Consider the following 14,781-nt stretch of genomic DNA (forward strand, 5'->3'; position numbering starts at 1 on the left):
CTCTGTGAACACGAGGTCTACACTCCCTGAGCAGAAAGGACTAAGTATTCCTCACCTCCCTTCTGGTTGTTTCCTTAGTAAGTTTATCTAGTGTTCAATTTATAACAAATGGTCATTAGCACCACAGGAACCTGGGCTTAGAAATGAAACTTTGGATTAAGGTATGAGGCACGAACCCAGCCCAGGAGGCACAGGGGTTGAGAGCACCTGATGTGGGAAAAGGTCGCTGGCTGGCCAAACGCTCCTGGGCAAGTCATGAGCCTCAGTTTCCTCATCTGTAAACCAAAGATAAAAGACCTAATAACACGTACAGAATAAAACTAGGCTGCTCTGCCGGGTTCCGTGCACAACTAGGTGCTGCTTTCTGTCTTCTAACTTGACCCACTCGCTCCTCCAGAAGGACGGCTCCCACCTGCTGGCCTTCACTCAGCCTGGAAGGCCGGGACTCGCGGCAGCCATCCACCTCCCAGGCGCTTCGATGTCACCTCTTTATTTATAAGGCTTCTGTGCCCTTCTAAGCCAAGGGCCACTTCTCTGAAGCACCCGGCGCTGTTCCTGCGCACGGTGCCCGGCGTTACCACACGCCTGGCAAACAGAGCAGCGGCCCCAGCAGCAGGCAGACTCTTGCGGGTGTTCTTGCTCCTGGCGCAAAGCTTGGCACAGAGGCTCGAGTCAAAAGCAAAGACCAGAAACACGGGCAGGAGGCGGGAAGCCGGAGCCGCGTACTGTCACAGGTTGAGAGCGCTTCTGGGAGACCGCGGAACCCACTCTGCCGTGGGCCGCAGCCGTGGCTGCATCCAGACGGGCCCTGCACCGCGGAGGCGGCTGCACCGCATGTGGGCAGACGGGAAGGGGGACGAGCTCTGTCACCTGTCCACCTGTGAACTGTTCCAGCTAGAACAGCCACTTCCGTGCACTCGCCAGAGGGGCCTCGGGCCTGAGGGACAGTCACCTCAGACCCTCCAGAGGATGTTCTGGATGTGCGAACCCCGAGGACCTGGGAAGCGGGTGGCAACCGTTCTCCTCCTTCACGAGCCACTCTTCACTCTCTGGAAGAGGGGCGAGCACGTTCTTCTCTCCTGCGCTGCTGTCCCTGCCACTTCCTTCGCCATGTGTGCAGAGTGACCAGTGGCTTCCTGGCAGGGGCCACCGGGAACTGCTCTTCCCAGGTTGCTCATTGGTCGAAGCTGCACAGCAGCTTCCTCGTCGTCTCTCTGAGGCTGAGCGCACACTTGAACCTGATTTCTCTGTAAATATGAAATTATTTAGTCCCACTAAGCAGCTTTGGCGGGACTCTCTTCTGAGTAGCTACTGCTTAGTACTCACGTCCTTTGCTGTGACAGGTTACCGTTTCCTTTCTACCAGTACTACTAAGAATACTGACATTACCATCTGTGGTTGCCATTCACTCAGCACTGAGCACCCGTGAGGTGGGTGACGAGCCAGTGACACAGGAGCAAAACAGACGGGCCTGCCTGAAGCTGGTGTGGCAGGTGGCAGGCACTTCTGTACACAGTGCCTGTTAAACCACCACCGTGATGAGGACAACGGGGACAAGGAGGGGCCTGAGGACGGATCATCTAACGGGACAAACTGACCCAACTTCCACCGCCTGCGCCAGGGACGGTTCTCCAAGGCCCTGGGTTCCATCCCCAGAATCGGGAGGCGGGAAAAGCGCTGCTACCAGTAACAATAACCAAAACCGTCCTTGGTTTTGCCGCTCTGGGCTTTACTGTTCTCTCTTGGGGGAACCGCAGATCTTTTTATTTCCAGCATAATTCAGCCGTTCAGCCTTGAAGCACAGGCTGGCTTTCCCACAGGTTCCCAAGGAAGCCACTCGGCTCTGGGAACTCCGCAGGCAGAGCTGATGCGCCGGGTGCTAAAGCCCCAGCATGCTTCACGGCTGAGGGGCGAGCCCAGAGAGCGCAACTGGGAGCCAGCGGGCCAAGCGCCTGCGGCCACTACCTCAGCTGGTTTCAACAGCTAAGTACCACTGTTGATCGCCTCCACCTTACAGACGGGGACTGAGGCACAGAAAGGCCAGAGTTCTGGCTCCTGTGGGCTGGGAGACCACATTCGGGAGGCTTTCAAGTCCCCACTCATCCGGGCCTCATCCTGACGGCCGGCTGTTAGCCACACACACCTGGAAGCCTTCGCTCAGGCCACTCCTCTGCCTAGAGTGCCAATCCCTCCTCCCTCTCCCCTCCCAGTGCCTCCTCATAAACACCCGCTCATCACGACTCACTTAAGCACCACTTCAGTTCTAGAATACAGTCGTCTGCAGGGACTGGTTCAGGACCTGAAGAAACCAAAATCCACGAAGCTCTAGTCGCTTATATAAACTGGTGCACGGTTTCCACACGACCTGTGCACGTCTTCACACGCTTCAAACCATCGCTAGATCACTCACAATATCTCATATACTATAAATGCTGGGTAGGTAGTAGTTTTCTGGGGAATGACAAGAAAGAAGTCTACAGGTGTTTGGTCCAGATGCAGCACCCCACCCACCACCCCAAATATTTTCCATCGGTGGTCGGTTGAATTCTCAACTGCCCCTCTCTCCCCTTTTGAGATTAGAAACTGGAAAGATAAAGGAATAAAGGTAAAAATAAAGGGCAAAAGAATGTGCTCTCACTGGGGCCTGGTAATAATCTTCTAGAAAGAGCCACTGACAAACATGGCCGGGAAGTTATCTGGTACAGATGCTGGAAGGCAAGATAAAAAGGCATTTCTAGGCCACCTCTGGGAGGGAAGCAGTGACTGAACACCTGACTGCAAGTCTTCCTGCTCCCAAGTCCACTGGGGTGACGGGCGAGACCACAGCAGACCCCGCGGGTGCCACGGACACACAGCACCAGTGCACGTGCAGGACGGAACTGGGCCTTCCTCAGCGACCCCACTGGCCTGCCCAAGGGCTCGAGGGGTTTCTTTGTTGGGCTGGACCCAGACCTGGCAAAGCTGAGTGCGACCAGGAAGACGCCATCGGCTGGGTTAGGCAGGCAGGGAGGGGGTTCAGGGAGGGATGCTCTGTGACCAGGATGTGCAGGGACAAAAGGAGCGGCCCTCCCCACAAGCCTCACTTAATTTATATTTAGCCTTCCCCTTCTCAGTAATTGAACGCATTATTTATTTTGGCCAGCAATTGCTAGGCATGGCTTTCAGAACAGCAATCATAGGCTTTTAAGGTTAGCACCCCTGCATTTAGAGACTCAAGTAGGAGTCATCGGATAAATTTTTAAACATGAAGTGGACACCACCTTCCCCCTCCCTGGCAGCAGCTTAAAGGCCAGGGGCGAGGCCGACAGGGAACCCGGAGTTTCACAAGGTGGCTGCTGTCTATCTGCGTTTGGAGTATGGGGCTGGCGTTCCATGGCTGTCCCTTGGTGTGGACCAGGGCAGCGTGGCAGAGAGAACACCTCTTCAAACAGTTCTTGGGAATGGCCCATCTGTTTTTGTTTTATTTTATCTTTTCCTGCAGTGGTAGGCTTTGAACCCAGGGCTCCATCATGCTAAACAAGTGCCCTACCACTGAGCTACCTCCCCGACCTTTTGAAGAAATTTTCAAACAGGGTCTTCCAAGTTGCCCAGGCTAGCCTCCAAACTGGCAATCCTCCTGCCTCAGCTTCCAGAGTTGCTAGGATTACCTGTATGTCACCATGCCCAGCAGGCTAAGCAAATCCTTTGGTGACAGAGGAGCATTTAGCTTGAGAGGTTCTGCTTTGCTTTCTGTCCCTGGGAGCATGAAGCCCTTAGGGGCTCCAGTCATAACCCTGATAAACCTGTCTGAAACCGACAAGCCAGTTCCAAGTCAGTTCTGCTTTTGTCAAGCTGGCAGAAGAAATGTCTAGGCCTCCAGCGCCCCTGCTTGCAGTCCACGACCCCCTCCGGCTGCAGGAGCACTCAGGCCCGGAAGGCCCCCAGTCTCCATTCCTGAACTGAAGAGGGAAGCCGTTTGTACGACAGAATTTCCAACCTCCAAGGCAGTGCCTTCTAATTTTCCTTTTCACTTCTACAGGTGTTGGATGGCGGCTGTTCTTTTTCGTTTTGTTTCTTGCTAACCCATCATCCTTACCAAAGCAAGGTCTGGAAGAAAGTTCCACGTTGACCACCACACAGTGAGGACAGGTGTCCAGGACAATGAGTAAGTGAACCAACAGTAAGATGTCAGCTCGTGAGCCATGGCAATACTGAGGATGAGGGCACAGCATGATGGAGAGGGAGGGGTGGCTCATCAGAACATTCTAGAAAGAGGGAACAGCCAGCGCAATGGCTCTGAATTGGGAGGCAGCCTAGTAGGTTCAAAGAACATAAAAAGGCCACGTGGCTCACTCAGAGACACAGTTTAATTCCACGTGTGCTGGGAAACAACTGGAGTTCCCCAGAGCCAAGCAAAACCAGGCGGATGGAGGAGGTTCCTGGAGGGAAACATGTCTGAAGGCTCTGACCACCAGAGGGCTGTGCTGGGTTCAGCTCCCGCTTGAATCAGGAAGCAGATGACATCAGAGCAGCCATGGAGGGCCCAAGGAATAGGGGAGTGAGGGACACTCCCCACCGGACCCAGAGGACCCATCCGAGTCCTCGCAGCACGTGGTGAAGCCCAACGGCAGCACACCTGCCAGGCTGGGTCGGGGCAGACACCAGTGAGCCCCTCTGCCCTCCTCACGTGGCCCCACGGGGACCTCCCGAGGTCAGTGATGCTTCTGACCGCTTGCCTGGCAGGTACCCCACATATCTGGTGGTTGAAGGGCACAGCGGCACGTCAGTCGGGGACTGAGCGCTCAGAGCCTCACTGGAGGGCCCACCCAGGCTTCTTCCCCAGGCCCTGCCTGTTTCCCATGTGGGCAAGAGGCACCAAGCACAGGCGTGGCTGCAGCAGGACGAACGGAGACCACGCGTGCGGAGGGCCCGCCACACAACCGAGGCTGCAAGGCGTTTCTGTGACGCTGCGGTCAGACCTGCTGGACGGGTGCCCTGCGGCACCTGGCACAAGCCACTGACACAGGCGGCCCGGGTGTCCTCCACCAAACCCCTGGGAACCTACCTGAAGGCATTCTCTTGGCTCAGGTGTGGAGCAGGCCAGAGTGCCAGGAAGCTAATGTCCCAGCAGCACACAGCCGATGACGGATGGCACTAAAGGGTAAAGAACCTGTCCTCTTCACTCCTCAGGAACAAAAGCACCGAGGTGTGTTTGACACCACCTCCCAGACATGAGTGACCCCAGCTGTGCACGCTGTTGGCCCACCACCCTGACCCTCGCTGGGGTGGGCTCTCAGATAAGCCCCTTGCACACATCCTCAGGCAAGCTCTGGGCCTCCTACAGAGCAAGGTCTTCACCCGTAACAGCAAGTGGCAGGGTATCCTTGCAACGGATAGGATTCTACTCGTGTGCCCCTGGGGTTGCAAACACAGAACAAACAACAAAAACCAAAAATACCCATGGTGGCCGAGCAGTCCAAACCTCTCAGATTCTCCAGCTGTGCTTAGCTGCCTGAGCTGGATCCAAGAAGGTTTTTCCAGGAAAGTACGTCTATAACCTGTCTCTATGATGGGTGGGTGGCTGACCTGCTCCTACTCAAGAAACAGATTTAAGACAACATTTACCGATCACTTTTTTCTTTCCTCCTTAAAGAACTGCCCCCAACACAGACACAGGGCGGAGCCAGCTCCCTAAGCAGCCGAGGAGCGCTCGGGAGGAGGGTGGCAGCTTACCTTGGGAGAGGCACTGGTTGGCCAAGGCAACCTGACCGGAGTGCAGGTAGAGGTTGAGCCGGGTGAAGATCCCCACCAGGGAGGGGATGGTGATGAAGCAGTAGGCGACGCAGGCCTGGGAGGGGGAACGCAGGTGAGATGGGCATGCCTGTGTCCGTCCGGCACTGCTGCCAGGCAAAGCCACACCGTGCCTGCCCCACGTCCCCCTCCCTCCACACCAACGCCTCCCTCGTGCTTCGCTCTCTCTCATGACCCCTGGGAAGATGGACAGGGAAGTCAGAGGGCAGCATAGGAGAAGTAATTCCTCATCCCTGCCGGACACACACAGGTGACACTTGTGGGTAGATCACAAAGCGGCCCAAAACCAATTATGAGGAATGTGGAAAGCAGAAGAGAGCGCTGGGAAGAGCCTGAGGGCGGCGGACTTGAGGGGCACAGGGCTCAAAGAGGCAGGGCTGGGAGGCTCGTTTATAGAGGACCATCGTGCAGGACTGCATTTTTAAAGACCCGGATGAGTGTTGCTTTGATAAGTTTGAGCAACACATTCAAGAAGTTGATATTTATTTTCGAACTCCAGCCAGACTCTTACCAAGAGGAAAAAAATGTACTAAGATTTCCAGTTACAGGCATGGTACTATTATATATAAAATTTTATTATGAGAGATATTTTATGACATTATAATAATATATTATAGCAGATAAAAATTAGAGGCAATTCGGCTGACATACAAAAATGAAAATTATCTCTCAACCTCCTCCTCAAAACACATAGAGCTTGAAAGTCTCTCATCTGAAATGGTTGGGACTACAAGTATTTCAGATTTCCTTGTTCTTTGGATTCTGGAACATTTGCATATATAAAATGAGGCTCCCTCGGGATGGGACCCAAAGGCAACCCAAAATTCACTTATGTCTCATATGCACTTATACACAGCCTGAAGGCAATGTTTTAAGTAATTTTGTGCATGAAACCAAAGTTTCTTGGTGTAGAACATTCCATTTGTGGCATTGTGTTGGTACTCAAAAGTCTGGGATTCTCAAGTATTTTGAATCTGTGGACTAGAGATGCTCAACTTGTAATAAAGTCCAGGCTCCTTTGAGCATTTCTTTTTCAAATAAGAAAACTGATCAATTATTAATATTCATTGAAAAATCAGTCTGAAATTTCGGTATTGAACCAGCCTTACCACGACACACTTGTCTTTCTCTGGGAACACTTGGCAACCTACCAACTGAATAACCCACCAGAGTTCAAAATCAGAGTCCTTATTTTCACAACATACCCGGACAAATGCAGCCGTCTTTCTAGAATGATTTCCTTTCATTACCTTTCTTGTTTCCATGGCCAACCGGTTCACACTCTGGATTTGTTAAGAAATAAAACAGAAATGGTAATGAGATGGTAGCCAGCCCAGATTAATATCTTCCACAGAGATCAGGGCATTAACTACGTACACGTCAGTGCAAACCAGCCAAGTGGGACCAAGACTGGACAGCACTGAACCCTGAAGTACCACAGGGGTCAACAGGATGACCCTTCTCCTGGTCTAATGGGTTCACTTACTCCACTTCCAGAAACTCCACACTCTAAGCGTCAGATCTTAGAGAACTGAAGAGACCTCCATATATAAAAGCAGACCAGCCACTTTAGCTACACAGTACTAACAATAAGAACAGCAAGAACTGTGGCCGCCCTGGCCAGCTAATGCACATTCATTAACTCATTTGATTCTTATAAACTAGTAAGCAAATGCATAAAAGCTATTCTCCTTGAACAGACATGTAGCAATTAAAAAGGCTGAAGGTTCCACAGGTTAAGAAAAAGCTGCACCTACTATTCCCAAACTGTGTGCCATGGCACCCCAGGGTGCTGTAGCAGTGACAGGGGTACCACGGTCCTTAGGGAAACAGCAACTGTTGAACACTGTGCCGAGTGTTGGTGTGAGGTAGCTCATGACCCAACACCGGACTGACGGCCTCACATCCCTGCAGCCACATTAGACATTTGTGAAACTGGGCTCTTGGCACTTAGTATGATAAAAAGCAATACCGTGTAAAAGTTAAAAAAAAAAAAAAATCAGAACAGAAAATCAGGGCAGCAGTATCTAATCCGATTCCAAGGTTGGGAAATTGTGCAGTGCCCATGAAGCACACACACTTCATTGGTAAGTAAATATGGCTAAGGAACAAAATAAAATATTTTTCTTTTGATTTATAGATACTACTATTGAAATAGTTACCAGGTCATTAAGCCATATATACTAAATTTGTCTGAACCTAACTTCATAATAAACAGAACTGCTACTATTTCTTTTGGCCCAGGGACCACTAAGTTACCAAGAGATGCCATGATCTGAGGCATGATCTGAGGCTGGGCAAGAAAGGACTCTAGGTCACCATCTCTGTGACTCATCAGTGCAAATCAAAACTTAACTCTGCTATTGGCAACGCAGAAACAAGAATATGCAATTTTCAGAGAAAAAGAGGTCAGTTAAACCCCCCATAAGCAAAGGCGTGGATTTTATTAATCCTTGAGAAATCACCTTTCAGACCCAGGAGAACAGTAGCAACATGGGCCAGAAGAATCCCAGATTAAGACTGGTGTGTGGCACACAGATAATCAATAAAGGTTTATTGAGAGGACAAACAAATGAGTGAAAAATCCTTACATGAATCAACTGCACGAGAACAGGCTCCAGATTGCAAAACATTGACCTGGACTCGACGTAAAAACTCAGTTGCTGTTCAAAATCACGGCCGAAGGAAACCTAGAATCAAGGAGAAAGACGATAAAAGGGACAATGCCATCTTCAGAGGGACACAAGCCACGCACACAAGCCGGGCACACCAACTAGAAAAGCTCTACGCTGCCTCAACCCTCGAATCTCGGAACTGTTACAGTCTCAGCCCTGTGGCAAGAGCATGGGACAGAACACTAGAGGCCAAAGGGCATACAGCAGCAGCTCGAAATGTCAACAGGATTTTCTAGGTGTAGAAGGAAACTGCTAGAAAGGAAATCAGGGAACTCTGTCTGCCAGAGGTGGTTTTTTCACAGAACATAAATTTGGTTTTGGGAGCCATTTGTCAGAGTTTTTCCCTAATAAGGGCCACACCCTTCTGCTCCTGATGGGGATTCGACCTCAGCAGCTCATCAGTAGCTGCCTGAGTCACCATAGGGATTTTCTCCACCATAAAAACTCCCCTCTTCTTCTCTTTCTTGGAATTTATGAACAGCTGGTTAACAGGAGAAATTTTACTGCTAGATCAATCCTTCTGCCTGGAGAGGGTTTGACTTTGCTATTTCCATTGTAGCTATCAGGTTTCACATCTTATTTCCTCATATTCTCTTCCTTTTTAACTCAGTGACTTTCAGACAAAGCCATAAAAGGCTACATACCAGCTGATTAGTACACTGTATAAACCAGGGCAAAGGCAAGTCACTGGGTAAAATCTATAGGTACATTTCCCAGGTGGACACTGAAAGGCTAGTCCTGAATTTTCATCAAAATTGATATTTTACCACAGAATCTGGCGGGCAATTAAATGAACCCATACTGAGGAACTCACGGTTTCAAGGCTAATTTTCAAAGTGATCTCATCATTTTAGGTTCTGATATTTCTATTAAAATAGAAGACTATGGAACCAGACATGGTGGTGTGTGCAAGTGGTCCCAGCTACTCAGGAGGCTGAGGCAGGAGGATTGCTGGAGCCCAGTAGTTCAATGTGAGGCTGGGCAGCACAGTGAGATGACTTAAAAAATACAGGTGGTGCATAGCTGGTGTTTTAGGTCTGAGCGTCGAGACTAAAGGCAAAGACCAACCCGGCTGGGAAGGTGGAACAGTGGGCTGTTTCCAGTGAAGGCTGCAGTAATCCTTCCTGCTCTGACTGGCCTCGGGCAAGGTCCCTTGGCTCTCCTCTCCTCTCTATCAAGGCGGGCCCATGATAGCTTTGAGCAGAGGCTCACTGGGCAATCACTTAAGGCTTGGCCTTCGAAGGCCTTGCAGCTTCTGTCTGTGCCCCCACGGAAGTCAACATCACGTAAGAAAGTACGAGACTACTGAGAGATGGGAGAGTGGGAGGAAGAGGCTACATGGAGAAAACCCAGAGGCCCCAGCCAACAGCCAGGGCCAGCAAGCAGGGCCTGGACCCTCCTGCCCCATCTTGCTATGGAAGCCACCACCACCCAGAACAGCCTGGTTACCAGTTACCACAGAAGCTAAGAACTAGTCAAACAGTAAAGCACCTCGGGGTGAACTGTCTACACAGAGTCCAGTGGACAGGGACACTGCCCACCCAGCACAACTGTGCCACCATCTGATCATCAGCACACGGGAGCTTCAAGGAGCTCCTCCTCTTAGTTTCTGGTCCCTGTGATCCCGACCATTCAAGTGTGCAGATGTCCCCCACGACCCGGGTTAATCCAGAGACCCATGCCCGGGGCATCTGCAGGAGACCCTCCCACTGAACTGCAGGGCTGGGGATGAAGTAGAGAGCCCTCCTGGGGAGTGACAGTGTCCAAGAGGAGACAGAGCAGAACACAGAGCCCAAGACAGACAGACGCCAGGTCTCCAGGACATCACGGACCCCGCGGCCACTGCTCCCCTGGAGGCCCCAGGCCTCGACGTCAGCCACATGAGCCAACAGATCCCTCTTCCAACCTTCCTCTTTCGATTTCTCCCGAGGCCAGCTGGTCTTGGCTCTCTCTGCCCCCAGGGGAGTCCGGGCTAATGTAAGATGTTTTCTAATTTCATCTTATCCCAGTGGAGATGAAAAGCACCAGGGAACGCAACAAACTGCTTTCACCAGAACGGGGATAAACAATTACATCACATTTCAAAATGCGCCGAAACTTCTACCGCCAAGCTTACCATTTTTATAAATCCATTAATCAAATGTGCCAGCATTCTCTTCTCATCCTCAAGAGTGAGTGCACTGAAATCGATAATTGTACATAATTAACACTGGGGTAATAAATGAAAGTTTCTAAAGGGGAAAAAGAGAAACATGAGCAAAAGGTAAGCAATTCAACAGGAGACAATACTTTGCATTTTCTAAATTTCAGAAAGTCCCAACAAGATGTGCATTTTTCTTTGGCTGAAAATATGCAATCAGGGGCTGGGGATATAGCTCAGTTGGTAGAGGGCTTGCCTCACAAGCACGAGGCCCTGGGTTCAATCCCCAGCACCACACACACACAGACACACAAAAAATGCAATCAGGCTGGGCATGGTGGTACATGCGTGTAATCCCAGCGACTCGGGAGACTGAGGCAGGAGGATTGCAAGTTTGAGGCCCTGTCTCAAAATAAATAAAAAGGGCTGTAGCCCTTTTAAATAAATATATTTATTTTTAAATAAATAAAAGGAATATAGCTCAATGGTAGAGAACCCCTGGGTTAAATCCCCATTAACTAATACACACACACACACAAACACACACACACACACACACACACACACACACTCACAAAGGCAATCAAAATTCAAATAATTTAAAAGCGCTTCTCTCCCTCAAAGATGCCATTCTCAAGATATATTTATTAACAGCAAAGGAGAAGGTAAATTTCTCTTTGAAATTTAGGTAGCAAGGTCTAATGTCAAATTTTGCATTTCAGGAAAATTTTAATATTAAAAATCTCCGTCATCCATCTGAGAACTTTCCAGTAAGCCCGCACAGCCCACCATGGAGAGCATACCACCACCATCCTACAGTGCTGCGTTACCACCAAACTACCCATCCCACCCCCACCCATCAATCTACTTTAGTTTGGGATGTACTGTAACATCAATCAGGTATCAGCAGCTTCTATTTCACAGAAAATCAACACGAATAACATTTTTTTAAAATGCTGAGCTTTACGGTTTTCATTATCTACATGAAGGCCTATAAATAGTTTCCTAAATTTGTTTTTAAAAAATTTAAGAGCCCAGGGCTGGTGATATAGCTCAGTTGGTAGAGTGCTTGCCTTGAATGCGCAAGGCCCTGGGTTCAATCCCCAGCACCGCACACACACACACACACACACACACACACACTTAAGAGCCCAGAGCCAGGTGTGGTGGTGCACACCTGTAACCCCCGTGACTGCACAGGGTGCAGTGCAGCAGGAGGATTGAAAGTTCAAGGCTAGTCTTGGTAACCAAGTGAGAGCCTGTCTCAGAATAAAACAGAGGGCTAGGGATGCAGCACAGTGCCAGGATGTCCCTGGGTTCAACCCACCGCAAAATACTAAAACAACGGCAGGAAAAGCAGCAAAAAAAAAAAAAAAGGAAAAACAAATTTAAGAGCCCAGAGAAAACAGGAATGAAGTCTTCTGTTTGGTATGTTTTAGGGGAAGATAAGTTTTGGTCAAGGATGACTGTCCTCCATTATGCAGCGTCCCCTCTGTTCTTTGACATGGCATTCCCGCCTCCTTCAGGACTCTTGTGTTCGTGTGACAGGGGGATGTGAACCAAGTGATATGCGAGCCTTCCAATATCCCTGGAAGGAAGCAGCCGTGCTCCAGGCTGGACCCAGACACGCTGAGGCACGAGCTGCCGGCAGGAAGACAAGGACGTCGCTTGGGAGGAACTGGGTACCTGGAGGATGTGCCCAGAGCAGCTAGCTGCCCTTCCCTCACCTCATGGTCTCTAAGGCCCAAAACCAGTATCTTGTAAACGTAAGTGCCTCTCTGGATGCTTACTGTGTCTTTAATTCTATTTTTGTCAACAAAAGCCGATCAGGGTCCATTTGTTATGAAAAGAAATATAATATTCTTGATATTTTGATTGTATAACAACTCATGAATTGGAAAGCACAGAGCCATGAAAGTAAAGATTCTAAAGTTAAGAGTTAAAAAGAAGAAACACAATCCATCTTATTAACAGGGAGGTTCCAGAACAATTTTCTTAACTCTTAACATTTTCCAGTACATCAAGCTGCTGTGCTAAAAATTCTTTGGGGACTAAAATTTCAGCCACAAATAAGCAGGGATTGTTTTAAGCATAGTCAAATGGAAACATGCATAAAAAAAAAAAAAAAAAAAAAAAAAAAAAAAAAAAACAAACTAAACAAAAAAGCAAAGCCGGGGTAATTCAGTCTTTGACCAAAAGGTAAGGCCAGTGGATTGAATGGAGCTTCAGCTAAACTGAGCAGATAAAGTCGTTCACACATGAAATGCAAGCAATTTCATTTGAATTTTAAATAACCAGCTAATAATGAGATAAAATTAAAAGGCCACATTATTGGATGAGTAAGCTCATTATTACACTATCTACTGCTCTCAGAAATCTCCCAGAGATGTGGAATTTGAGTTCACCTGGATGAAACCAGCCTTTTTTCCAACAGAAATCCCTTTGTAAAAACATCTGCCATTGCACTTTCTCAAGGTTACCCTCGGCCTCCCTGCTTTGCTCCTCCTTCACTAGCAAGGATCTTAATGGACCCAGGAAAGCTCTCCAAGGCAGCTGCTGACAGCAGTCTCCCCTTGGCGCTGTTAGGTGGGACCTAAACCATCCACGGTGGTCAAGCTTCATGTGCAGCTTACTTCACAGAGTCGTGCATGGTCTTGCAGATGTGCAAGAGGGCGTTCAGAATGACAGGGTCCTTGGTGGGCTCTTGCTGATGCCTAGGAGACACAGAAAGATGAGGGTCAGAGCTGTCCACTGACGGAAGTGGGAGGGTGGGCTGAGTTCTCATCTGCGTAGGTATCTGCAGAGCACACATGACCCAGTTGGCATGTCACAAGGTCCACTTTACCACTAACAGGCAATGTCTGGTTTTGCTCTATAATTTTTATTTAAATAACAAGTTTGCTCTTTTATACCTATTGCAACTTTTCCTAACTACAAAACCACGGTAAAGATAATACATTTCCGAAGCCAGGCAAAGGGTAAACCTGTTTTCTTATTATGTTTCTTGCAAATTCTGAAGCTGCTGCCGCCCACAATCTGTGTGTGACACGTTAAGTGACAGGCCAAATGACTAATATGGTTTCCCAAATAATATAAAGGGAGAGATTCTTACAATTAACCTTTATGTAAGTAAAATAGGAATATCTGTTCCAAGTATATTAATGATAAATATTGACATTAGAAAGGAGTTAACTCTTTTAGAAACATATCAAGACTACAACATATCCAAGCAACAAACTTTATTTTCCAAACTTGACCATATCTACATACTTAGTTTGAACCTACTTTAATTTTTAATGTGACCTTGTCCTCAAAAACACGAAATCAGATTACGTCAATTAGTTTATTAGTCCAAAACACTGAAAACCAACATATAACTCTAAGAATACTCCTGTTGGTTCACACACTCATCACTATTCTTCATTTTCCTTCGTTTTTCTTCATCCTGTAGCTGAATTCATTGTTTACACTTTCATTTGGTCTCTCACCACTGGAAGGCAGGGTTGTGTCTTGCTATTTGCCAGACTGATCTTGAACTCCTGGCACCAGGAGACCCTCCTGCCTCGGGCTCCTGAGTAGCTGGTACTGCAGGCGTGTACCACCGTGCCAGCGAGGGCAGGAGTTTTGATGACTGATGATTTTCCCATATCCGGAATGTGTGTGGCACATAATAGGCTCTCAATAAACATCTCTGAGGCACGTTTCACATGGTGTTACGCAGGCTCTGGTAGGAAGTTACCATGTGTGCCCGACTTGAAATAAATAGGATCTTAACATAATGTTCTACTTTTAAAACATAATATCTTAGATTTTGAAAAATAAATGTAAATTAAAATAAAAACGTTTCCTGCATGTATTGTCTTAAAATTATCTCATGTACTACAGGAAGTGGGCAGCCTTGGGAAACACAGACTTCATGAAATGAAAGGAACTAAATTTGAAAACTGATCTCAAATTAGTCAGCTATGGATCTAAATGCTGAGGATGAAGACTCTCCTCCAGCTGGTACTTTCATAACTAAGCCTTTATTTTCACCTTTAAAATGTCACTCCACACGCAGTTCATCCAAAGATTCCGCCTTCCAAAAACACCAGGGCAAAAACTGGCACTGCTGGCCAGACTGACACCCGCACGTGCTCACCTGCCCTCTAAGCACCCATTACAAACTTTGATCAT

At 48.5% G+C, this 14,781-nt stretch overlaps 1 protein-coding gene across 2 annotated transcripts in view; it reads right to left on the reverse strand.

Moving 5' to 3' along the window:
• The window catches only part of Vps35l (VPS35 endosomal protein sorting factor like), a 99,421-nt gene that overhangs the window by 26,059 nt on the left and 58,581 nt on the right, over positions 1-14,781 (reverse strand). For both annotated transcript variants that reach the window (XM_047533125.1, XM_047533126.1), the window contains exons 22-26: positions 13,239-13,319; positions 10,582-10,645; positions 8,382-8,480; positions 6,996-7,073; positions 5,713-5,827 (exon numbers count right to left, since the gene is read on the reverse strand). In XM_047533125.1, coding sequence (XP_047389081.1) covers positions 5,713-5,827; positions 6,996-7,073; positions 8,382-8,480; positions 10,582-10,645; positions 13,239-13,319 — 437 coding nt within the window. The remainder of the gene's footprint in view (positions 1-5,712; positions 5,828-6,995; positions 7,074-8,381; positions 8,481-10,581; positions 10,646-13,238; positions 13,320-14,781) is intronic.

This window comes from Sciurus carolinensis, chromosome 18 (genome assembly GCF_902686445.1).
Source record: "Sciurus carolinensis chromosome 18, mSciCar1.2, whole genome shotgun sequence".
NCBI classification, from domain to species: Eukaryota; Metazoa; Chordata; class Mammalia; order Rodentia; family Sciuridae; genus Sciurus; species Sciurus carolinensis.